The 23,772-nt window shown below is 52.6% G+C and overlaps 3 protein-coding genes across 14 annotated transcripts; 1 reads left to right on the top strand and 2 right to left on the bottom strand.

The window, feature by feature from the left end:
• Nucleotides 1-600: 600 nt before the first annotated feature.
• Ptprcap (protein tyrosine phosphatase, receptor type, C-associated protein) lies at nucleotides 601-2,762 on the top strand. Its single transcript, NM_001024289.1, has 2 exons — nucleotides 601-643; nucleotides 1,970-2,762. Exons 1-2 carry the CDS (start codon nucleotides 641-643, stop codon nucleotides 2,558-2,560), a joined length of 594 nt encoding a protein of 197 aa, NP_001019460.1. The 5' UTR covers nucleotides 601-640; the 3' UTR covers nucleotides 2,561-2,762.
• Nucleotides 2,734-9,523, bottom strand: Rps6kb2 (ribosomal protein S6 kinase B2). Of its 4 annotated transcripts, none has more exons than XR_015630934.1 (15): nucleotides 9,374-9,503; nucleotides 9,021-9,061; nucleotides 8,802-8,922; nucleotides 8,450-8,518; nucleotides 6,855-7,002; nucleotides 5,446-5,503; nucleotides 5,269-5,369; nucleotides 5,047-5,137; nucleotides 4,896-4,964; nucleotides 4,655-4,762; nucleotides 4,119-4,181; nucleotides 3,931-4,008; nucleotides 3,734-3,841; nucleotides 3,533-3,645; nucleotides 2,734-3,245 (listed from the first exon to the last, which is right to left on the bottom strand). XR_015630934.1 is itself a non-coding variant. In NM_001010962.2 (15 exons), exons 1-15 carry the CDS (start codon nucleotides 9,449-9,451, stop codon nucleotides 3,056-3,058), a joined length of 1,458 nt encoding a protein of 485 aa, NP_001010962.2. In that variant the 5' UTR covers nucleotides 9,452-9,523; the 3' UTR covers nucleotides 2,834-3,055. The 4 variants fall into 4 exon arrangements, 3 of the variants coding, with proteins under 3 accessions (XP_087429884.1, XP_087429891.1, NP_001010962.2); NM_001010962.2 differs by having other exon boundaries at nucleotides 2,834-3,245; nucleotides 4,874-4,964; nucleotides 9,374-9,523; XM_087573758.1 differs by lacking the exon at nucleotides 5,446-5,503 and having other exon boundaries at nucleotides 4,874-4,964.
• A 1,008-nt stretch (nucleotides 9,524-10,531) lies between these two features.
• On the bottom strand, nucleotides 10,532-21,143 carry Carns1 (carnosine synthase 1). 9 transcript variants are annotated; one of them, XM_087562702.1, is made up of 10 exons: nucleotides 21,062-21,143; nucleotides 20,676-20,702; nucleotides 18,630-18,903; nucleotides 17,819-17,908; nucleotides 17,269-17,554; nucleotides 16,649-16,823; nucleotides 16,479-16,564; nucleotides 15,556-15,787; nucleotides 15,181-15,461; nucleotides 10,532-12,776 (listed from the first exon to the last, which is right to left on the bottom strand). In XM_087562702.1, the coding sequence occupies exons 6-10, from the start codon at nucleotides 16,677-16,679 to the stop codon at nucleotides 11,550-11,552; spliced, it is 1,857 nt and encodes a 618-aa protein (XP_087418828.1). In that variant the 5' UTR covers nucleotides 16,680-16,823; nucleotides 17,269-17,554; nucleotides 17,819-17,908; nucleotides 18,630-18,903; nucleotides 20,676-20,702; nucleotides 21,062-21,143; the 3' UTR covers nucleotides 10,532-11,549. The 9 variants fall into 9 exon arrangements, with proteins under 9 accessions (XP_087418828.1, XP_087418793.1, NP_001414721.1 ...); XM_087562667.1 differs by having other exon boundaries at nucleotides 15,181-15,440; nucleotides 17,067-17,554; NM_001427792.1 differs by having other exon boundaries at nucleotides 17,067-17,554.
• Nucleotides 21,144-23,772: the final 2,629 nt, after the last annotated feature.

The raw sequence follows: 23,772 nt of genomic DNA on the forward strand, positions 1-23,772 counted from the left end.
AAGAGAAACTGAAGCAAAAAAGGCTAGAGAAGCGTGTGGGAGATGGGTGAGTGGGCAAATTCACTTGCTGAGCAAGCCTGATGACCTGAATTCAATCCCTGGAATCAACAGTGGAGAGAGGCATCTGACCTCCATATGTCCCCACATAGGCAGTCATGTGCAGTTTTGTTGTTAAGGCTAACCAGATACCCACTTCTAGTCCCAGCACTCCAGAGGCAGAAATAGGATCTTTGAGTTCCAGGCCCGCCAAAGCTACATAATATAGCTAAAGCTAATATATATATATATTTATTAGCTAAATATTTATATTAGCTAAAGCTAATGTATATAAATATATATAAAGCTAATAAATATACATATTGCCTTAGATGCATACCTCCTCTCTTTGGAGTTCTGGTCACAGATCCTGTGGCCCTAACCTCACCTAGAGGTCCATGGAAGACCTGGTGTGGGTCTGGGTAATCCTGAGGCTGAGACCCCCAATGAGGGTCCTCTAATAGGCCAGAGTGGGTGGGGCATTTGGGGCAGGAAACGGAAGTCAGTAACTCCTACTAGCTACTGTACTGAGCTCCCAGGGTTCACTTCTCACTAAACACAGCCAGACTCAGAGGTGGGTGCCCGTGCAAAGGCCATCGGATCAATGGTGAGCTGTGGAACCCTTTGGGTTCTTGGGGCGCAGTGGGTGGGGATGGAATATCAAGGTTCCAGGAGTTAAGGGTCTCCTTCCATAGCCTTGGTTAGCAAGACCCAGGACTAGAATGGGTTGGAACTTGGCCCTCACCTCAGATCTGGGCTCTCTGGAATTAAAGGTAGGTCCTCCAGTTCCTCTAGGCACAGCCCTATTCCAAGACCCTTGGGATAGCCTCCCATCTGGTCCCCTGATAAGCTGAGCTTGGGTATAACTCCTTCCCCGGAGCCTGGTGTGCTGAAGGGAAGCCTTGTGACCTGCACCCTTCCCCCCTGCTACCACACACCCCCACCTGCTTTGTTCCAACCGCAGGCTTCCTCTGATAGCTACACATGCTGCCCCCAAGCTGGGTGGCCCTGCATGCCTGAGGCCCTTCAGGGTAGAGTGGGGAGCTGAACGGAAACCCTGCAACTGGGGCAGCAAAGTTGAGAAGAGGGGCCTCAAAGACCCCTCATTCTAGAACCTGCATCCGGTCCCCCCCCCCCCCCCCGAGCTGGGGACCGAACCCAGGGCCTTTCGTTTTCTAGGCAAGCGCTCTACCACTGAGCTAAATCCCCAACCCTCATTCTAGAACCAATCAACCTCTGAATTGGTCTAGATATCTTCATCACAGCCCCCAGAGAGCCACCTGCCACTAGCCTCTTAGGGCCCTTAAACTCCCTCTACTGCAGGGCAGGCCACTTATCTTCTAGCTAATATCCACTGAGCATCTATGTGCCACACATGGTTTTAGATGCTTAGCCTCCTCACCCTCCCAATCCAGGTGGGAAAGGCAAGGCAACAGAATAGATCAAGAGAGTATTCTCCAGTGTGGGGTTTGGGGGGAAAAGAGTAATCAAGGGGACCTGCGGTTGGTGAATGGGTGGGCTGAGGTCCACCCAACAAGTTAGCTGTAGAAGTCTTGCAGGTCTGGGAGGGGGTGACGCAGGAGAAGAGTAGTGATCAGAATGTAAAGTGAATAAATTAAAAAAAAAAAAAAAAGTCTGGGCAGGGCCTCATCAGTCAGGCCTACCTAGACAAGAATGTAGCCATGAGGCTTTGGAAGTTGTGTCTAAACAGAGGGAAGGCAGTGCACAGGCCTTAGGCAGGCACAGGCCTCAGGCAGTAAGAAGTGAATTACAGGGTTGAGTTTAAGGTAAGCACACTAGAGCAAGGCCCTGACCAAATATGGGCTGAGGATTTTCTGCTTGACTGTCCCTATTTTGCCTGAGGCAGCTGAAGTCTTTGTCAGAATCCTGTTGGTCTCATCAGGTGACAACTCCTCCCTACTGTCTCCCACAGGCTCTGCCTGGTACCCTCGGATTTGGGGTGCTGCTGGCCCTGCCAGGAGCACTGGCCTCTGGGTCAGGCCCAGATGATGGTGCGGGCTCCAATGTGGTCACCATCGTCCTGCTGCTCTTGCTCCTACTGCTGCTGGTCACTGGCCTAGCCTTGGCTTGGCGTCGCCTCAGCCATGCCTCAGGGGGGTACTACCACCCAGCTCGCCTGGGTGCCATGTTGTGGGGCCGCACTTGCCGCCTGCTCTGGGCCAGCCCTGCAGGCCGCTGGCTTCGAGCTCGCACTGAGCTGGGATCCCCAGAAGAACCAGAGCCGCAGGAAGATGAACAGGACGCAGAAGATTTCATGATGGATGGTGGCCCCGAGGGAGCTGATGCCAAGGAAGAGGAGCAGCGCTGTGAGGCACAGCAGACCCCAGATGTACATGACACAGATAGTGAGGGGGGCCTGGGCCTCAGCTCTCAGGGTCCTGTGGGCTCAGGCAGCAGTGCTGAGGCCCTTCTGAGTGACCTGCATGCCTTTTCAGGCAGTGCTGCCTGGGATGACAGTGCTGGGAGAGCCAGGGACCAGGGCCTTCGTGTCACCGCACTGTAGGAGTCAGCTTGTTCTCCGGTCCTGCCCCAGCCTGACTCTCTTCCCATGCTGTCATGGTGAGATACAAACTGCCTTGGACCTTCATCATCAACCCTCACGTGAGCTCCTTAAACTGACAGTCCCACCAGTTCCCCGAAGTGTGTGCGCCCCAGATAGACACTGGACAGGTGATATACCGAAAATAAAACTTTGTAAGCAATGAGGTCCATGGTCCTTTAGAATCCCCTCGGCTCCCTAAACAAGCCACTCTTGTGTTCTGAAGTCCAGCCAAAGTCACTCTGCCATGATTCAGTCCTTTAATCCTATGAGGGCACAGGTCCAAAGACAGGCCAAGTCCCTTCTGATGGGATGGGGGGTGGGAACACCTCCAGTGGCTGCAGCCTGCAGCCCTCCTGTACACGATTGTAAGGCTCACCCTCCCCCCACACAAGCACACTCTCATCTCATCCACAGGTCGGAGCCAGTCAGGTTCTCACAGCTGTCTCTTCTATTCTCCTAGCGCCCAGGGCGGCCCCGTCCCTTCTTGGACTTCTTGGTTCCTGAGGGGGGACGGATGGGAAGTGGGGCAGTACTTGTGGGTGGTGGTGATGATGGTGGTGGCAGGAGTGGAGGTAGAGATGGCTCCATGGGCTCTGGTGGGCCAGGACTGGGCCGGAACCCCTCAAAGGGAGAGAACTTGAGGGGGCTGCAAGAGAAACCAAGGCACAGTGAGAGCCTCCTAGGCCTAGTCAGGAATAGTGGCAGCAGATGAGGGAGGTTAGGCACTCTATCTACTAAGGCACACAAGTTGTAGGTCCACAAACTACCACTTTAGCAGCCTCTGTTACAGATGTATAGGGACTGGGGTCCCACAATGAGCAGGAGCCTGAGGCTAGCTTCTAACTAAAGAAAAGCTTGACCAGAGTGCCCACAGGTACCTGTCTATGCTAGGGAACCCTGCCCCAGCCACATGCCTGCCCTGTCCCTGGGTACCTGATAGGGGTGCGGGGACTGCTGTTAAGGCGTCTGGGGGAGCGCAGCTTAGGCTGGAAGGAGAAGCCCTCTTTGATGCTGTCCAGTACAGAAGGTGCCACATACGTGAAGCCCTGTGGGGAGAGGCCAGGCCAGGTGATGCTGACTTTTAATCCCTAGCTGCAATCCTTGTTCTGGTGCCCATAACTCCCAGGCTCTTACCAGGAAGGCTTGGTTGGCACTCTCACTGAGGGCTGTGTCATCTGGACTATCTACTGGCGTCTGCCGTGTGAATCGCACATCAAACTGGCTCACGTCCTCTTCTGATTGCTTCAGGGAGATCCATGAGGGGGTTAAAGGAATACAAAGTGCAGGACCTCCACATGCCATGTGGCCAAAAAGACTCCCCATACACTCACCAGACTCGGTCTGAAGGGAGGGTCTACACGATGGGCCAAGAGGTCATCCCAATTGATGTGCCGGAAAAACGGGTGCCTCTGAGGGTAGAGAGTGCCAGGGAATATGTCAATTATTCACCCTGCCTAGCCCACTGCTATAATCTACTTCATCCTTTGGCCCCAATTCTGTGTGACAAAACCAGACTCACCTGCACATCAGCAGCATCTCCTGGGCCACCCCCAATTCGATGAGTGGGATTCCGCTTCAGAAACTGCACAAAGGAAGAGGTAAGGGTGGAGAGAAGCTGATGGGAAGCCCAGCCTCCAGTATGGGGAGGAGGCAAGCAGAAATAGGGTAAAAGATCTAGAACATGGCCTCTGCCCACTGAACCCCTCAATATTTTCAGAGTTGGGTCAACAGTGCCCTCTTCAGGAAGTCTTTATGGCATTCCCCTTCCTTTAACAGGCTGGTACCGGCCTGAAGGAGCAGGGCTAACTCACAAGAACACCCTGCTGATACAGACACAGACCCAGTACTGCTCAGGGTTCAGAGCCCAGGCCTGAACTCAGGGTTTTGAATCTCAAAGCCAATGTTTTTGTCATTCCCAGAGACCAACTGCACAGGCAGGCGGGACTGGGGGTGGCCTTCCCCAGAGCCTAGGGACAGTCAATCATATGTGCAGAGTTGCTGACAGGGCTTAGGGGAAGAGACAGAGACATGCCCCTAGGTGAGAAAGAGCCCCACCTTTTTGGCAAGGTCCCGGGCATCCGGGGTGAGGTAGGGGGGCAGCACCAGCTTCCCTTTAATGATTTTATCCATAGTTTTCTTCCGGTTCTCTGCGGTGAAGGGCGGCTGGAGAAGGCAGAGGGTGAGGGCAGCCTAGGGGTCCTCCCACCCAGTCCTGCCCCAACCTGGAAGGGATCTCCCCAGCACCCACCCTGCTCCCAAGGAAGCGGGACTTGCCGATCCAGTGAGCATGTCGTACATCAGGGCTCCCAGGCTCCACCAGTCCACTGCCCGGTTGTGACCGATGCGCACTAGAATCTCTGGGGCCCTGGGAGGCAGGTGGAATTGTCAGTAAGGGCAGGCCCTCTCTGGTTATTCTTTCACACCCTGGCCAGCCATGTGCTACTTACATGTACTCAATGGTGCCACAGAAGGTGTGAGTGATAGCACCCTCATGAATGGACTCTTTGCAGAGTCCAAAGTCTGTCAGTTTGATATGGCCTGAGGAAGAATGTTGAAAGAGATGCCATGGGATGACAGATGGCCAGGCCTGCTTGTGGGCTCCTCAGCCCTGTCCTGCAGACCCTGGCAAGACAAGGGGTAATGCCTGTGCACGCATGCAACATGCTCACCCTGGCTGTTGAGCATGATGTTCTCGGGCTTGAGATCCCGGTAGATGATGCCTTGGGAATGGAGATGGCCCAGGGCTAGTGTGATCTCTGCCAGGTAGAAGCTGCAAAGACAGAATAAGGTAAAGGCAGGGCAAAGGTTGGGGCAAAGGCAAGGACAAGGCACCCCCAGAGACCCACCAGGCTGTGTCTTCCAGGAAGATGCCTTCTCGCTCAAGATGTGTGAAGAGCTCACCACCTGTGACACAAGCACATGAGCAGCTGTGCACTCGGGCCCAGCCCCATTACTGTCTGAGGGTCAGTTTCTTCTAGAGAAAAATGGGACTTGTAGATCCCACCCTACCTGCCTCCCAGAGCTGCCGTGGGGACTCAATTCAATCAGCAAACATCTACCGTCGCCTACTCACTCGGTGCCTGGCCCTGTGCTGCGTGAAGCTGGGGCAGAGTTGAGGAGACCCAGCCATTGCCCTCAGGACGCTCAGTCTAATGGGAAGACAGACATGTGGACACTGCTCTAGGATGCCAAGCACAGGCAATAGCTCTGGGAACTTCCTAGAACCTCATGATAGAAGGCAGAGGACGCTAATCTGGATACAACAATGGAAGACTGTAGTGGAGGTGTGGCTCTGTGTCTTGACAGAGTGGAAAGGGATGCCAAGCATGCAGGAAGAAGCTTGTAGGGCTCAGCTGGTACTGGGCAGACAGGTAGAAGGAATGGCTCTCAGTCACTCTTGGTGAGGAATGGGCATGACCGAAAAGACCAAGGCTCTGTTTGGGTGTTTAGAGATGCATGCTCTAGGAAGATGACCTAATTAGTGGAGGTGACACAAGAACCCACGTAAGCTAGACCCTCAAAGCTAGTTTAGAAACGGACCTGCCGGGTGTAGTGCCACATGCTTTTAATCCCGGACAGGGGCACGGAATGTCTTTGAATTCTATGTAGTGAGTTCCAGGCCAGCCAATGCTATATAGTGAGATCCTGTCTCAAAAAGACAAAATAAGAAGGTGTGTAACACACGCCTTGAACACCAGTTCTCAGTATGCAAAAGACAGGCAGATCTCCTGAGTTTGAGGATCTGAATTCAGGGTAGACCTCCTGAGTTCAAGGACAGTCTGGTCTATACAGTTACGTTCCAGGCAGGCCAAGGCTATATAAGCAGATCCTGTCTCAACAAAACAAAAACAAAAAAACAAACTAATAACAACAAGAAATAAACCTTATAGAAACAGTAACCACCCCTGAGACTTCCAAGAAGGATGCAGCTAGATGAGGCCTGACTGGGTGCCTGGCACACAGGGGACAGGCAGGAGAGGTAGCAAAAAGTGGATGAAATTCTCTCTAAACATCAGTTATTACAAACTCCCACCAGCCCCACCCACCCCACAAACACTAGGCACTGGATGGATGTTTGCTGAATGAATGAACAGATGGAGAGACAGACAGATGGACACATGGCCAGGCATGGTTGTGTGAGCCTCTTAGCCATCCTCCACAATCATACCTCTCAGGATTCCCTAAGTCCCCACCCACTGTTCCCGGGCTGGCTCCCTGCTACACACGCCTAACTAAACCTGACCCACACACTTACCACTGAGGCACTCCAGGATGAGGTAGAGTTTGCCACCTGTCTGGAAAGCATAGGCCAGTTCTACAATGAAGGGGTGCTTCACCGATTCTAGAATGTTCCGCTCAGCCCGGGTATGTGCTGTGTCCTTGGCACTGCATACAATCTTGGCCTAGAGATGCAGGAGCAAGTTAGAAGGTGAGGCACCCACAGCACTTTCCTTTTTGCCCTGCTGATTTATTGTTGCAGAATACTCAACCTCAGTATTGAACTATACAAAGGAGCTAGTGTTCCAGTACAAAGGAAGTCATGACTCTTGTTTCAAATAAACACTGAAACACAACCTGGGTATATAAGTGTCTAGACTCTAAGTCTGCATAGACCATGGCAGTTCAGTGATATCATCGTCATCCCACCAGTAGTAACCAACCCATAGAGTCAGGGTACCAAGGGTGAAACAGTATCACAATGAGCCCCTTTTTTCTAGAAGCTTCTCCAGTCTGCCCTCCATAAGATCCGATCATGACAAAGACAATGGGAGGTGAAAAAAAGAGATAATGGGAGGACTGGGCACAAGACTCAGAAGTTAAAAGCGCATGCTATGAAAGCACAAAGATCTGAGTTCAAATCTCCAGTACCAATATAAAAAGCCAAGGATGGCTGTTGTGTGCCTGTACCCGGGTCTGTGTGAGGTGGACACAGAAGGATCACTGGGGCTTGCTAAGCACCATATTCAGTGAGACCTTGTCTCATGAGCGTAAGTGATAGTAAGTAGGGTATCCTATGCTCCCCCCTGCCTCTATACATGGGTAAATCACCTGGCATACCTCTGTTTCTCTCTCTCTCTCTCTCTCTCTCTCTCTCTCTCTCTCTCTCTCACACACACACACACACACACACACACACACACACAAATTAAAATGATTAGAACTTCTGAGTGATTATTAGTCAGTTACAGTTAGATACTGCCCCCCCCCCCACGCGCCTGCCGCTATCTCCCCACCAGACACACACACAAACACTCCTGTCTTTCTCTCTTGCTTCTCGGCCATTACCCTTCTGCCATCTTTGGTCACTTGAATCTCTTCTGTAATTCTGCTGCTGTGAGCAGTAAACTTTACTTTTCTGGAACTGGTTTATCCTCTCATTTCCTCACCCTTGATACTTTTCTGTTTGTTTGTTTTGAGACAAGGTATCATTATGTAGCCCAGGGTGGCCTACGGCTCACTCAGATCCTCCAGCTTTATCCCTTCAGGTCCTGAGACTAAGGATGTAACCTACCAAGTTCAGCTAACCTGGACACTACTGACACTGAGCCAGGCAATTCTTTGTTGTGGGTTCCTGCTGAGCTGCATCTTGGGCTTCTATTCACTGAATGCCAACAGTACCGCCTGCCCTCGGGAGTCCTGAGAATCAAAACTTGTCATACGTGCTCTAGCAGGCAAGTTGCTTCCATTTAAGAATTACTCCAAAATAGTATATATGACGACAGAAACTAAGTCAGCAAGGGCCAAGATAAGGACCGACTTTATCATGTTTCTGGCTGGCTTTCCAAGACCTGGCACAGGTTGCTGGGGGTGGCAGCTACTCTGTCTTTGCTGTCTGAGCAAATGACTCACCTTTCTCAAGACTTTCATGGCATATATTTTGCCCAAGTTGGTGCCTTGCACTTTTCTCACCTGGAACACCTGTAGGGCAAGGGAGACAGGATTAACTTCCCTGACCACATCCCATTTTCAAGGAGCCCCACCCTAAAGCTCTAGTATTGGGACCAAAAGGGTTAAGGTCAGCTTAAGGGTGGGACAGTAAAGATCTCCACCAGATTTTGAAAGGATCTGCCCTTCCCTCCCTCAGGTTTTCAGTTCTGAATCCTATCAGAGACTCAGTAGATTTACAAGCCTATTGGGTGTGAAGGTTGGTATGCTGTCTCAGGCTAGAGCTGGTCACCATGAGGGGAAGGGATGCTAGTACCTTGCCATAACCCCCCTTGCCCAGAACACTCAGTAGCTCAAAGCAGTGGGGTCCGATGCGCTCAGGACCCAGGTTGACGCTGCTCTCTGTCAGTTCCACCTCCTCATAGTGTCCCACTGTCCTAAAGATATAATGAGTTAATGAAGGCAAGGCTCTAGTATACGCCAAGTCCCGTCCCCTACTCCATCCCCCAATCCCCCAAGCAAGACCCTCACTCACTCCAGGCCAGCAGCCCTTAACTCGCCAAGGGGACACACGTCCTGTGAGAAACCAAGTGATAAGAGCTATGAAAAGTGCCAGCACATCTCCCAACCTGGGCCGAACTGCTTGAACCAGGGGAGAGGACCAAGGATAGGAAGACAGCAGCAGGGATGGAGAAAGGTTGGGAAGGACAGACCAAGGATAGAAAAGGGAAGATCGGGTCCAAGGGTAGGGGCTAGTGCTGGGGCTGAGGCTGGTGCTGGGAAGGATGGGGGTTTGTAGGTGTCACAAACCACTCTGTAGGGAGCGCCAGGGCTTTGGTTAACCAGCTGGGTTCCTGGGTCCAGTCCCGCCCGGAGGGAAACACTCACCGCAGGGTTGAACTCCGGCTCGCCCTCGCCCTCACTTCCTTCCTCGGTCTCCAAGTCTAAATCAAACACGGCCGCCATGGCCCCGCCGGTCCCGCGGGACCCTTGGCCCGGACCAGGCAGCGCTCTGACTGACAGCCCTAGGCTTGTGCTCTACGTCATCCCTCCGCGATAGCAGCCGCGCGCTCTGTTGACGCAAGCTAGCCTCACCGCCCACTCTCAAGTCGGGTTGGAAGAAAAAATGGCGCCTGTCGGAATGCCTCTCGGGAGTCGTAGTTCCAGAGATCTGAACCGCCCATCCTGCAGCCTTATGAATAGGCTTTACTAGACCAACTTCCTAGTCCGGGCTTTCTCCCGGGCCAGCTGTCAACCCGAGCCGCACGCACAGAGGTTCCCATTTTGACTCTGGGGCAAGTTAAAGATTTAAAGGGCGGAATTACAGGTGCATGAAGGTTTGGGTTTAAATGGCAACTCCTCAGCTCTTCTTAGAGCTGTGAGCTGCCCTGAAAGAAAAGTTGTGTCTGTTCGATTGTATTAAGGAGCAGCAGGCTGTATTAGGGATACTCCTTACAACCTTGCTGAAGCTAACAAACCCTGCAGGTCTGACACTTTCTGGGCTTTGTTACAAGGCTCCCGTTCTGAAGGGTTCAACACACCTAAATATGGCCTTTTGCTAATTTAAGCATACCAAGTATTCCTGCTGCTTAGCCCAGAATAGATACTTTAATAGAATATGGTTGAAAGGATGGATGAGAACTGGAGAGATGGTTCAAAGGATAAATCACTTGCCACACAAACCTGACTGCTTGGGTTCAATCCCAAACCAAGCCTGTGCATTTTGATGGAGAGAGTCTGGATAGCCTCTCCATTACACAGGAGACACCCACTGGGATACAGGGTGTGAACTCAGATGAGCAAAATTTAGGCGTATCCAGGTCAGCAGAGGGATGACTGCCTAAATGTGACCTAGGATTATAATTCAAGAAAAAGACATCCTCAAACTTAGGCCTACATGTAGGTGTAAGGTAAGCTCCTGGCAAAGGTCAACCCTGGGGCCCAGCCAATAGGATGTTTTTCCACTTCTCCCTCCCACTTCCCAGCTCCCCACCTACTGAACCCAGATGGGGGCACTATCTAAAACAAAAACTGGATTCCAGATACTTCACTAGTTCACAAGTCTTTATTTGGGTAGGCATGTTTTGGGAGCTGTCCATGGCTCCCGTACTGGGCAGAGACAGGAGTTTTCAAAGTAGCTAGCTTCCCAGAATGAGGAAAGGTTTGTACACAGAAGTCCCAGGGCCAGACTAGGGATGTATGCCAGAGGCCAAAGCAACAAACTGGTGGGGAACATGCATGGTATATGGGAGGGAGGTGTTATGGAAGGGAGGTGTTCAGGAGTCTGAAGCTGCTTATGAATGAAGATAGAAAGTGGAGAGGACCTGGAGGCTGACAGAGCACGTAACACAGTAAACAGAGAAGGTGCCTCTGCATCCTGTTGACATCCACTGAGCTAGGACCTTGGAGGCAGTCGGTTTTTTCCTCTCTGTGCCTGCTTCCTCATCTGTAGCATGGGGGCACTAGGGTCTGCCTGAACGTGTGAGGGGAAATGGTTACGCCTATTGCTGATCACAGACATTTGCTTTTACTGCTCAGGCCAACGGGCACGGGGAAGCACTGCCAGACATTTTCAGCAGGCTCTACAACTGTCCTGGACTTTGCATAAAGACTGGTGTGCTAATCTCAGATTTCATGGCCTTTGTCCAAGGCTAGGGGTCAGCGGAGGTTCTCTCCTTGCATAGGTGACAGGAAGAGACAGACCTGGAAGGTTGGAGGAGTGAAAGAGGAGGAGCCAGGGTTCTACCATTCCCACCTGGGCTGGGCACTGATAGTGTGGTGCTGATATTTGTTAGTTCTTTAAGGCTAGAGTCCTGGGGATAGCTGGGACTAGATGGAGGCTTTCTGGAAGGCAAGAGGACCCAGCAAATTCCAGATCCTTGTTTTATGGTCCTTGAATCCAGAAGACTTTGATGTCAAAATGGCTCTACTGTTCTGGAATAGACCTGAGGCATGGGAGTGTGCTGAACCAGGTTTGGGGCAGAGTGACAGAGAGGAACAGGGAAACAGACCACCACAGTCCTTCCTCCTAGCACTCCATGCCTGCTGCTCCTGGACCCCAGTGCTATTTGAAATGAGACAGGAAATGGGCAACTGGGTAGTTGGGCCTGTCAATGCCCAAGCCCTGACAGATGCCTAGCAGGCGGTGACGGGCCTCAGCAGGGCTGGCCCCAGCACAAGCCACATTGCAATAGGGCTCCTCATACTGGCCAGGTATCAGGGCCTCCTCCAGCAGATTGAGTCGTAATTGACCCTGGTCATGGAGAGCTTGCAGAGTCTCTCGACTGCCAGGGGAACTCAGCAGCTGTAGGTGCTGGGACACCAGGCACATGATGCCCACTAGGTAGCCACGGGCACGAGGGTGGGCAGGCAAGGCAGGCTGCAGGCCACAGGCCACCATTGCAGAAGCCAAAAGCAAATCCACACCATAGAGTTCCAGGATCCAGTCTCGAAGGTAGAACCCTCCCATTCGAGGGTTGATCTCAATGAGCCTCGGCCCAGCCCCAGTCATCTTGAGCTCCACATTGAAAACCCCATCCAGCAGCCCACAGCCCAGGCAGCAGCGAAAAGCTGCCTGCACCATCTGGGCCTCCTGCTCTGGTGCTAGCCCAGTGGGCATGCAGGCAGCAGTCTCTGTGAAGCCAGGCAGCCTTGTGGGGCCATTATCAGAGACAAAAGCAGCCAGCAGCCGTCCACCAAACACCACCAGGTCCACGTCATGCTCTGTGCCCTCCACAAACTCCATCAGTAGCATGGCATTGCCCCAGCCCAGTCCAATGCCTGGGTGGTCAGCCTCACCCTGCAAGTCATGGAGGATCCGGGAAAAGTGCTCGTGGCACTGTGGCCCATCCTTCACCAGCTGCACGCCTACGGCTCCTGACCCAAATTCCAGTTTCATCACACCGGGCAGAGGTACCTGGTAAATGGCTCTCTCTACGTCAGCCTCGCTCTCCAGTGGGCAGCAGGCCACGGCATGGAGGGAAGTCGAAGGCCAGGGTGGGCCCTGGCATCGCAACAGATGCAGTTGGGTGCGGCTCTTCTGCTTTGCCAAGCACATGGCAGCTGGGGGGCTGCAGGGCAGACCCAGCTCACGACAGAGGAGAGCAGTAAGCACCAAGCAGTCATCCCAGAAGGAGAAACAGCCATCTAGCTTCAGGTTCCGTGCCCGTACCAGCTCAGCCAGCAGCCGAGCATTCTCCTCATCCCTCCGGTGCTCAGTCACATCAAAGTGGATGAAGGTCTGGACCAGCTGGGATGCAAAGTGGTTGGGGTCTGATTCCACCAAGTGCAGCTGAAACAAACCGGAGGGACATTCGTGTGAGCAGATGCTGGGCCAGGGAAGATACAGGATGGTGTTCTACAGGGTAGACACCACGTGTTCAATATATGTTTACTGACAACTTGAATAAACATGTAAACACCTATGTCAGCCTGGATGGGGGAGAAGACAGAAGACAAAATCTTCAGGAGGAAAGGGCAGGCTGAGTGAGAGGAGCAGGGTGCGAGAAGAGTACACCAGAGGACTCATCACAGGCAGCTTCCCTGCAGGGCTTGGAGACCAGCCGTCAGGGTTGGGGGCTGGAGACCTGTGGCTTGTTTATCAATCCTTCTGCATGTAATGTGATGTGCAGGACTCCTGAGGAGCCCCGTGTCCCCAAAGCTTGTGTTTTGCTTGGTGAACAGTGATACAAGGCAGCTGCTATTCAAGGCGCAAGCAGCCACTGATGAGGGAGAAGTGGCTGTGCATAAGGTAACTTGGCATCAGGAGTCTGTCAGTCCTTCAACTGGCATATAATATACACTATCAGGAAGGAATTGTGATGCTAAGGCTGTGGAGAATTCCTCAGGGACTGTGCATGGTAGGAAATGGACAAGGAGGCCACTGTGGTGAACTAGGGCCAGCCTGAGAAAGACTCAGCTTTCTTCTCTTTTTTTAAAAGATGTATTTATTTATTTAATTTATAAGTACACTGTTGCTGTCTTCAGACACATGAGAAAAGAGCATCAGATTCCATAACAGATGGTTGTGAGCCACCATGTGGTTGTTGGGAATTGAACTCAGGACCTCTGGAAGTGCAATCAGTACTCTTAACCCCTGAGCCATCTTTCCAGCCCAAGACTCAGCTTTCTTATCTGTTTCAGTAGGAATGATGATGTCTGTTGACTGGCTAACTCCAGTTCCTACAATGTAAGTCCCTGTCTGCCTTCTTCCAACAATAAACTTAACTTGAAATCAATAAAGTGTTCATATTACTCCTGGAGCATCCTATGTGCCAAGCGGCAGGAATTCGGCTTCAAAGATCTTTCTCCCTAGGGAGAGCTAACCTTCTTCCTACCCAGCTGTTCAAGACCTAGTAGCTACAAGATTTGGTGATACATACTTGCAATTCTAACGTTTGGGAGGCTGAAGCAGGAGGACTGTGTGTTATGTGTGCCAAGTCTGGGCTACACAGTAAAAATCTTTGGGGGGGGCTGTGGAGGGGGAGCTCAAGAGAGTGGGAGACAGAGGTAGGAAGATCTCAGAAAGTTTCGTGCCAGCCTTAGCCACTAAATAAATAAATAACCATGAAAATAAACAAAATATAAATATAAAGTAGCACTCCTAAAATCCCAGAATCTGGAGGTGGAGTAGGAGAATTAATTCAAAGCAAGCTTCAGCTATATAAGGAGTTTGAAGCCATCATGAGTTATATGAGAACATATCTCAAAGATCAGGCATTAAGAGAACTTGCCGCTTTCACAGAGGACAGAGTGCTTAGCACCCACTTCAGGTAACTCTGGATCTGAGGACACCCTTTTCTGGACTCCAATGACACCTGCACACATTTATACAAATACATACTTCAGACCCAAACACATAAAATTTAAAATGTAAAATAAATCGGGGCTGGAGAAATGGCTCAGTAGTGAAGAGCCCTGGCTGTTCTTCCACAGGACCAGGTTTGATTCTCAGCACCAACATGACAACTCACAACAGTCTAGGTCCGGTTCTAGGGGATTGATGCCCTCTTCTGGCCTCTGTGAACACCAAGCACCTACATACATGGTGCACAGACATATTTGCAAGCAAAATACCCATACGCATACAATTAAAAATTAATAAATAAAAATAATGAAATCCCGGGCTCTAGCTCAGGGATAGAGAGTTTGCTCCCATAGTATATGCAAGGCCCTAATTCAATCCCTAAAACAGCAAGAAAAAAAAATCTAAGCGTGGTGGTGCACTTTAAATCTAGATTAGGACGGAAGAGGCAGGAAGATCTCTGGGAATTTGAGGCTAGCCTGATTTACATTAAGAATTCCAGTCAAGGGGTTGGGGATTTAGCTCAGTGGTAGAGCGCTTGCCTAGGAAGCGCAAGGCCCTGGGTTCGGTCCCTAGCTCCGAAAAAAAGAACCAAAAAAAAAAGAATTCCAGTCAATCAGGACTGTATAGTGAGACTCTCAAAAATAAATAAAATAGAGAAGTGAGCTCCTCTGTTGACCTGTAATACCGCCTGTCTCCTGCCCACTCCTGCCTATTTATTCCACCTCTTCCTTTGTTTTTTCTGAGGGGCCCCTCTCACTGCAGCAGGGCCCGCCCCTCGCCAGGAAGGCCCGCCCCCGGAAAGCGGCCGCTCTTGTCTGAAGAACTAATCCCGCCCATTCATAGCCCGCCCTCACCAATCAGAACACGATTTGGGCCGCGTCCCGCCCACCTTCAGTCCGTAGTCCTGCGCCGCCTCCCACACGAACTTCTTGCTGACGCCGCCGGCGCCGATCACCAGCAGCTGCTTTCCGTCCATGAGGTGGCGCCCTGAGCGCCGCAGCATGGTCTCCACCAGCGGTGCGGCTGCTGCCTCCTCAGCTGAGCGTCTCAGGCGTGGCATGGCCCACAGTCCCTCGAGCGCGCCGCATGTCTCTAGGCACAGGCCACTATTCAGCTTAAGGACCACGGGAGTCAGCGTGCGTCCGACCACTGTGAGAACGAAGTCCACGCCTGGGCCGGGCGAGAATGCGCGGACTGAGCTAACATCAACCCGATCCCCACGCCGCCCAAGCCTTCCAGCCCTAGCCGCTCCTCCCGTGCTCACCGAGGAAGTCAGTGTGCACTTGGCGTCCACCACGCTGCTCCACACTCAGTCCGGCCTCCAGGGCCAGCACTGCGGCCAACGCGGCCTCAGCTGCTTCTTTGATGCCCTGCTCCAGTAGCGCCACCTGTGCCTCTTCTTCCAGGCCACACTGGGCCAGCGCCACCCCCAGTGACCTCGGCAGGGTATAGTGGTGCCGCACGGGTTGATCCCCTCGGCCCACGCCACACACCACCTGACCACAGTGCAGTTCAGAAGGGGCTGGACTGGGAGAAGTCCGGCCAAAGCTCACCTTTCTAAGTACCCCTTTGATGCCTGCGCACCTTCCCTACACCAAGGTCCAGGCCCCACCTTCCCTGCACTTCAAGAACCCACTTCTTCCATGGAGAACTAATCTTTGCAAATCATTCTCGGCTTTACTGACCATCTGGTACCCAGATCTCTCAGGGTTATGCTGGCTTCTAGGCCCAGCTCGAAGATTCCAAGCATGCTTGCTCCAACCTGCTGTAGCTACTCTGTTTTTTTCCTAGCCTTAGCATGGTCTCTTGGAAAACCCTCATCATCTCCCTAGAGTTCTGCTGAGTACCCAGGAGGTCCCCAAGCCTTGCCGAGTTCCTCAGCTTGGTACCTTCCTATGGGACTGACCCTGAGTTTGTTTCTTCTGTAAGGAGAAGCATTCTGGAAAAGGAATCAGGCCCCCAGGACAAGGAATAGAGATTAAGCACAAGAGCTTGGGCTCCTGATATAGAAGGGTTAAGGAAGGTTGAAGAGGAAGAAAAAAGTGTCAACCTAGGAGTCCCCTTGAAAGTAAGCACCCCTTCCCCCAAATCATATCCTCTCTGTACCAGGCAGGCTCTCATCAGATCAGTGGGGTTAGGCAGAGCTGGGGTTGACAGGACTATGTCCTAGACCTGAGCCATTCTCACCTTACTCAGTAGGGGCCTATCACCCTGAATCCGACACACCACTGCACAGATACGCACAGCCAGCTCAGGGCCAGGTGCAGGACTCCCTGGAGGAACATGAGAAGTCTAAGCCCAGAAGAGGTCTAGAGGTCAGTCTCTGCTCCCAATTTCTGGCTGGCTCAGGAGAGAACCTGGTAAGGGCAGCCGGACAGGTGGGCACATGGCCTCCACAAGGACACTCTCCTCCTCCTCCAGCTTCTCCAGCAATCCCAGCACTGTGTTCACCACTGTGGATGGCTCTTCCTGCAGGTGCAGAGGCAATACCTGCTGTCCCCGCCAGCGCCAGCCACTGAGCCTCACAGCCACCTAGAGCAGAAAAGGAAAAGGACCATCCTCACCACCACTAGGTCATGTGCCTGGAAGGTAGGATGCTCATGCCACAGGCGCCAATAAGTAAACAGAGGTAGGAAGGCACGGGGCACTGCTACGGAGACATGGGACAGTGGCAGAGTTTGGGATTATTTCCCAGCAGGATTTGGTCATCACAACATGGGGTCCCTCCTGTAGGTGCCCACACAGACCTCAGTGCTGAGAGGGGCCTGTTGTTACCTGTGAAGCATCACCCAAGGCCTTGGAGTGCACAAAGGCCTCTACTTCCTCTTTCACCAGTGTTTCCTGGCCCTCCTTCCCACTGAGCTCCACCAGCCGTAGTCCAGGGCTGGTATCCCCTCCCCGAAGCAGCCCTGGAGGCCTATAAGTGAAAGCCAGGGTAGCTGGCACAGCTACACCACTCTGCTGGGACAGCAACCACCTCATCAGCAGCCGGTCCTCCAGCAGCCGTGCCAGCTCCGATGAGCCTCCAGTGGGGCAAGTGAGATGCCGGGCCAGCTCTGCCGCCTCCTTGCTGTGGCCAAATTCTGGCCCTAGGCCTGCCAGGAAGTAGGTGGCATGGCGAGGGGGAACAAAATCATCCAGGAATGTCAGGCCTCCTGGATAGAAGCTCACAGCCTTGGAGACCAACAGGTCTGCCTCTCCCTCTTGGCCTGCAGAAGCCACCTTCATCAGCCAGGCAGGGGACAGGCAAAGGAGCATGTTTCCTGCAGGCAGAGGGAGGAAGGCAGCTGGCTGGCAGGGAATGCTTAGTTATGCCGCCGACACCTCCACCCCAGTCCGGGCTTCTGTGTCATTGGGGGGTGGGGGGGGTCAGTGACTCCCAGAACCCACCCCTATTCAGAGCATGGCAGCTGGCCTTGTGGAATGCAGGCAGTTGCCAAGGTTGGTGGGTATTTTGGGATGTGGCTGGGCTAGGACAGGGCTGCCCTTTCTGTAGGAGAGGGTGGGGAACTTGGGCACACACTCACCAGGGCTCTGGACCCCGCCCTCCAGCAACAGAGACAGGAAGGTGCTGGGGGAACCCAGAATGCACAAGGTCACCTCTGCCCCAGGGCAGCCTGGGGGAAGAGAACATTGCTACGTTCACCAAGGATCCTCCTCTTGCTGCCCTTCTGCCCACTTTCCCCTACCTCCACATTCCCACCCTCACTCTTAGGCCTCCCAGGCCCTTCTTAGGGGTCAAATGAAAAGAAGACAGAGGGAGCTGAATATGAAAGCGGAGAAACCCGACATCCTGCCTTGAGACTGGCTCTGTTTTATCTGCATCTGATCCAGAAGGCACTGGAGGATGAATCTAACCTGAGTTTGGATTTTGCACATGACCTCAGAAAGGCCACTGTTTCTCTAAGCCTCAGTTTTCCAGTCTGTGTGATGGGAGCGAGTTTGTGATTCTCATGTATTCTAGCTGAAGATCATTTGGTCCACACAAAATTATCCATGACCCACCTGATCTATGAAACAAGGAGGCATCTTGGGATCGCAACTGCTCAGCTGCATCCATAGCATCTCCTAAGACATCGCTCTAGAAGTTTCAGCTCCACAGAATATGCAAATGATATCGTGGATTTCCAGGGGGCAGGATGGGTAGGGTGGGACATGGTGGGGAGCCCTGACCTGATGTCCTGGGAGACATGCCCTGCCTGCCCTAGGCCCTCTGGTTTTGCCTTTAGATGGAACCAGAGCCTGGGGGAGGAGCCAGCCGGGACAGACAAGGGGAAGCAGCTGAACCGAAGGTCCCTCCCTGTCTCTGGGAGACCCATTTGCGGAGCCCTGAGGCACCTGTACGAGGTGCCTGGCTGCGATCCTGGGTCTCAGGAAGGCCAGCTTGCTGCAGACAGCTCTGAAGGAGACCGTAGTAGTACACAGTCCAGGCCCGAGCCTCAGCCTCTTCCGGGGAGCCCTTGCAATCCAGGCTAACATCCTGGCGCCAGGGCCCAGGGAAGCAGTCTGTGGGTGGCAGACCAGCGCCTCCTTTCCATGGTTCTTCCTCTCCATCCAGGTCCTTGGAGCCCAGGGGATGGTCCCACTCTGTACCCAGTGGATCCAGGCAGAGCTGAGCAGGGGACAGAAACAGTATGTCTTGGGCAGGATTGGCAGAGGAGCATTTTAAGTCACTCAATGGTATAAGCCAGCCTCCCAGTCCACCCACCTGGGTCAAGTTCAAAGGACCAGAAGAGGAAGGAGTTGGGGGGACGGAAGGCTTGCCGAGTGGGAACTGTGGCTAGGCACAGTACACTGATAGATACAGTGTCTTGGGCCAGTGAATGGGAAGGGACGTACTCCCCATTGGACTGCTGGCCCCTATCACACCTAGGGTCTGTCCCACCCTAGGGTCCTGGGGTTTGTTCTCTTGTCACTGCAATCCCAGCTCTACACAGTGCTGACACACAGTAACTGGTTCACAGATGTCTCCGACCTGAAATACTTCAACCATTGTTTAGCCCTCGATAGTTCTCGCTGAGACTCAGTGACTCATCTACCATCATGGAGTTTGCTGTTGCCTATCAGGAGAATTTGTTTCCTCCTCAGCATCCCAATGGAACACGCTTAGTGAGGGCTGGCATCCTTTTCATTATTGGTGTTTGTTTTGTTTTGAGACAGGGTTTTATGTAGTTGAGGCTGGCCTCAAACTTGCGTGTAGTGGAGAATGACCTTGAACTTCTGACTCACCTATCTCTGCCTCCTGAGTGCTGGGACTATAGGCATGTTCCACCATGGCAGATTTACATGGTGCTGTGGATAGAACTCCGCCTCGTGCAGACTGAGCCAGCACTCTACCAACTGCCTCGCAACTTCAGTCCTTCCTTCTGTTCCTTTTTCTCCTTCATTTTTCCTTTTCTTTTCTTTTGAGACAGGCTTTTGCTTTTTAGATCAGGCTGACCTCAAACTCCAGGCACTCTGCCTCCCAGACAGTGAGATGACAGGTGTGCACCACTATATCGAATTTCATACGGAGCCAGGAATTGAACCCAGGGTCCACTACATGCTAGGCAAGCATCCTCGAAACAGACTAGTTTGTCTGGCTGGTTGGTTGATTGGATTGCTATGTGGCTCAGAGTGGCCTTGAACTGGCAATCCTTTTCCTTCAGACTCCTGAATGCCTGCATTAAAAGCCTGTGTCACCCCACCTGATTCAACATGTCTACAAGTGTATGGAGTTCTGGCACTATTTTCTTTGCAGGAAGTCTGCAGGAAGAGGACACCCCTGTCCCCTCTCTGAGGATGACAGAAATGGGACCATTACTCCTTGCAGTGCCTTGGCCTGTACAAGTCTGGTAACTGGGCCTGTCTTTCAGGAGATACACTCAAGCATCCACTTTGAACAGGTTGTTAGCTCTCTCTGGCTTGGTGGCAACCTGGTGCCTGTCTTATTCCCACCCCACGGGTGCTGTCTTGCCTGGGGAAATCATCTGCTGGCTCAGAAACTAAGCGATGGCTCAGACATCCAGGGCTGGGCCTCAGACCTTTCCTTGCATCTTAGGACACCAGGGCTGAATCCTTTGTGTCCCTTCCTAGGAAAGCACTCTGATGTCATGGACCCGTGGCTCATCTTTGTGTCCCTAAACCCAGACAAGTGCTGGGCAGGCAGGTGGTACACCACAGGTGCTATTGGGATGAGGAGCCGTTACTGGGCTGACAGCACCTACCTCCTGGGGATAATGTGGCACAGGTGAGTGCCTGGTACACTGGGTAGGGATCCAGTGCTGGAGTTGGTTATGGGGTGTAAGCTGACAGTCCGCAGGGCTAAGTTTCTGGGTGCCAGTCCTTGCCCTCCCTCTATCCAGGGACTTGACCCTTTGTGAGAAGGGACCACAAGAGACTCACCATCTTGGAGGTAGAGAAGCAGAGAGACTAGGGGACAGAGAGACAAAACAGGGATCAGGGCATTCTGGTCCCTATCTGGCCTTTCGACCCTTAAGATTCAAGGAGCCCATACACCCTCTGTCCTATCCCCACCTCACCCCCACCCTCAAGAAAAAAGGAATTTCCATTTCATGGACCCCAAGAGCCCGGCATCTCTGAGTCCTCCAATCCCTGGTTATACCAGCTATGCTGGGAACTGGGGTGTTGGCTCAGCCCCTGCAATGGTGGGATGACCAGGGTTCCCATGAATGTGTAAGATTAATACTAAACTCTGCAAGCTCTCAGGGTCCCCAACCCAAATCCCCACTCATCCCCACTCCCATGGGGTAGGGCAGGAACCGGGGTACCTGCTGGTAGCAGCAACTGGAGCAGGCTAGGCAGGCGGGCAGGTGAGCAAAGAACAAGGGAGTTCTGCAGCGGTGGAGGCACGGCACTGTGGCCAGTGGCTTGTCCTTATATAGTGAGCCTGGCCATGCCCAGGGCGGGGCTGCTTAGACTCACGCGAGGGCCCCGCCTCCCCCCTTCCCTAGCGGCTCCCTCCTCCGCAACCCAGGCTTCGGACAAGAGACTGGGAGGGTGTTGGATCTGATGACCGACCCAGAGACAACCCACAGAACAGAAAACAGCCCTGAGCCAGAGCCTAGGGCTCCCCAGACACAGATCTACAGCGAGACCCACAGAGGGAAAATAGAGGAAAAGCTATGGACTGGGAGGAATGGCATAGTGGGGGAGCGCGCTCAGCTGGTTACTGCCTGCCTGGGGCACTGGCTCCACCCTGCCCTTAGATGGAGCAATGCTCCCAGCCAGGCAGCTGTCAGTCCTAGTCAGGAGCCACTGGCTACCTGGCACAGCAGTCTCTCAGTGTCCTTCCTGAGCCAGGATCTCTGACAGTTAGGTAGCATGAGGACAGCCAATGAAAATGCTGGTGGTGAATGAAGCCGGCAGTCTATACTTCCTTGCCCTGGCAGGGCCCACATGCAGGAGCAGGGCTTCCAGGAGCTGGGCTTCCAGGAGCAGGGCTTCCAGGAGCCCACATATCTGATTTGTGTAAGTGCAATTACACCCACAATCGCCCTGAGAACCACACAATCAATCATCCCTGGAGGCTCATGCCGTCTGCCAATGCACATCACACTAGTAGGTCCCAATCTTGGCTCTGGGCTGCAGGATCTGGAGAGCTAAGGTTTTAGTCTTGAAGCTTCTGCCCTCATAGTGCCTAGCCCCATATGTATGAAACAATCTGATCCTCCTTCCCCCTGCTCACTCCCCAGGACCTCCACTGTCCTCAAGAACATCTAGGGAAGGGGGTTGGGGATTTAGCTCAGTGGTAGAGCGCTTGCCTAGGAAGCGCAAGGCCCTGAGTTCGGTCCCCAGCTCCGGAAAAAAAAGAACCAAAAAAAAAAAAAAAAAAAAAAAGAACATCTAGGGAAGGACAGTATTAAGGAGCCAGCAGCACTCCTTGGGAACAGAGGTAGCAGCTTTCCTAGTTTCCCCGAAATCACATGTATAGAAGTCTAGGAGGAACACTTCTGTCTGCCACTCAGAGGGAAGGTGACTTATCCAGGGCTCCCTAGTCTCCCATGTGCCCCCACTCCCACTGGATTTTCCACAGCCACTGTAGACCCCTCCTCCCCAGTTGCACACGTGCCTCAGGTGACAGTCCCTACTCTAACTGATTCCTACCGTGAAGGGCAGCCAACTCAGGAGCCCCACTTCCTTGCTACATGTGTGTCCTAAACTACAGAGGGGTCCTACTGTGGGGACAAGGTGGAGTACAGATAGCTTATGCAACTTCTGAAGACTCAGCTTCTCGTGTTCAAATGGGGATTCCTGTGCATTCTTAACAGGTAGGACTTAGTAGTGGGCTCTGGATACTAGGTGGCTTGTGATTTTCAGCAAGGGCTTATTCTTTGTTTTGTTTTGTTTTGTTTTGAGACAGAGTCTCTCTGTGTAGCCCTGGCTGACCTGGGAACTTGCTCCGTACGTAGACTAACTAGGCTGACCTTGCATTCACAGGTCTGCGCCTGCCTCTGCCTCCTGAGTGCTAGCATTAAAGTCATGTGCCACCACACCTGGCCTGTCCATGTTTCTTCCTGTAATAGGCACTGCTAAAAGAGAGCAAGCAGTATCTCAGTTCTTAACCCTGTGACAGCTGTCATGACTGCCTTTTTGCATTGGGAAGTAAGGCTCAGAGAGGTGGTACAATCCACCCCAGGTCACACACCTGGTAAGAAGCCAGCTAGCCTGGATCTTTCCTGTACTCCAACATGTGCACAGGACTCAGGGAATAGCATGGTGCTGTCCCGCCCCCAGATAAGCCTGCCTGGGGGTTAGGTTACTTGTGTTTGTCTAGTAGGTGAAAAAAAGAAAAACTCTGAGATGTTTTATTTACAAGTGGTGGAAGGGAGGGAAAATAGAGAAGGGAACCAGTCATCAGCTTTCTAAGCCTATGCTGAAAGGTTGGGCCCATCCGAGGAGTTTAACCATGAGGGTGCAATTGTTTTTACTGGCTAGCCCGTTAAGGAGCACTATTGTCAGGCTTGGTGGTGCAGCCTTGAAATCCCAGCCCTGGGCAGAAGGAAAAATTGCTGCAAATTCCAGCCCAGCCTGCTATCCCAGATACTTGACTGTTTGGAACAGGAGGATGACAAGGTCATACCTGAGCCAGCATGGGTAGTTTCATAAGACCTTTTCTCAAAACGAAAAGTCAGAAGGAGAAGGCTTGGGGTGTAAATCAGTTATAGAGCAGGCCTGGCACAAGTGAGGGTCTGAGTTCAATTCCAGTACCTTAAACAAAGCAATATAGCATAGCAGTGGTGGAACTTGAGTGGCAGAGGCAAGTAGATCTCTGAGTTTGAGACCAACTGGGTCTACACAGTGAGTTCTGGGACAGCCAGGGTTACACAGAGAAACCCTGTCTCAGAAAACAAGCAAACAACAACAACACCCAACAAGACAAAGACACTAGCTGGGGCATGGAGCACACTCAGGCAATCTCAGCAATCAGTAGGCAAAGGCTGGAAGATGGTGAGTTGAGGACTGGCCTGAGTTAGGCATG

The sequence above is a fragment of the Rattus norvegicus genome, chromosome 1, assembly GCF_021556685.1.
Source record: "Rattus norvegicus strain SHRSP/BbbUtx chromosome 1, alternate assembly SHRSP_T2T, whole genome shotgun sequence".
Taxonomy (NCBI): Eukaryota; Metazoa; Chordata; class Mammalia; order Rodentia; family Muridae; genus Rattus; species Rattus norvegicus.

What these genes read in the sequence shown, in the direction of transcription:
- Rps6kb2 (NM_001010962.2), bottom strand. Translation starts at nt 9,451, where the DNA reads ATGGCGGCCGTGTTTGATTTAGACTTGGAGACCGAGGAAGGAAGTGAG. An exon ending in GCAAGGGGGGTTATGGCAAG is followed by an intron (nt 8,519 to 8,801) that starts GTACTAGCATCC and finishes CTTGCCCTACAG; the next exon opens with GTGTTCCAGGTGAGAAAAGT. An exon ending in AGTCCCCGCACCCCTATCAG is followed by an intron (nt 3,246 to 3,532) that starts GTACCCAGGGAC and finishes TTTCTCTTGCAG; the next exon opens with CCCCCTCAAGTTCTCTCCCT.
- Carns1 (NM_001427792.1), bottom strand. An exon ending in GGGCGGGGTCCAGAGCCCTG is followed by an intron (nt 17,555 to 17,818) that starts GTGAGTGTGTGC and finishes CTCTGCCTGCAG; the next exon opens with GAAACATGCTCCTTTGCCTG. An exon ending in TGTCCGGCTGCCCTTACCAG is followed by an intron (nt 16,565 to 16,648) that starts GTTCTCTCCTGA and finishes ATGTTCCTCCAG; the next exon opens with GGAGTCCTGCACCTGGCCCT.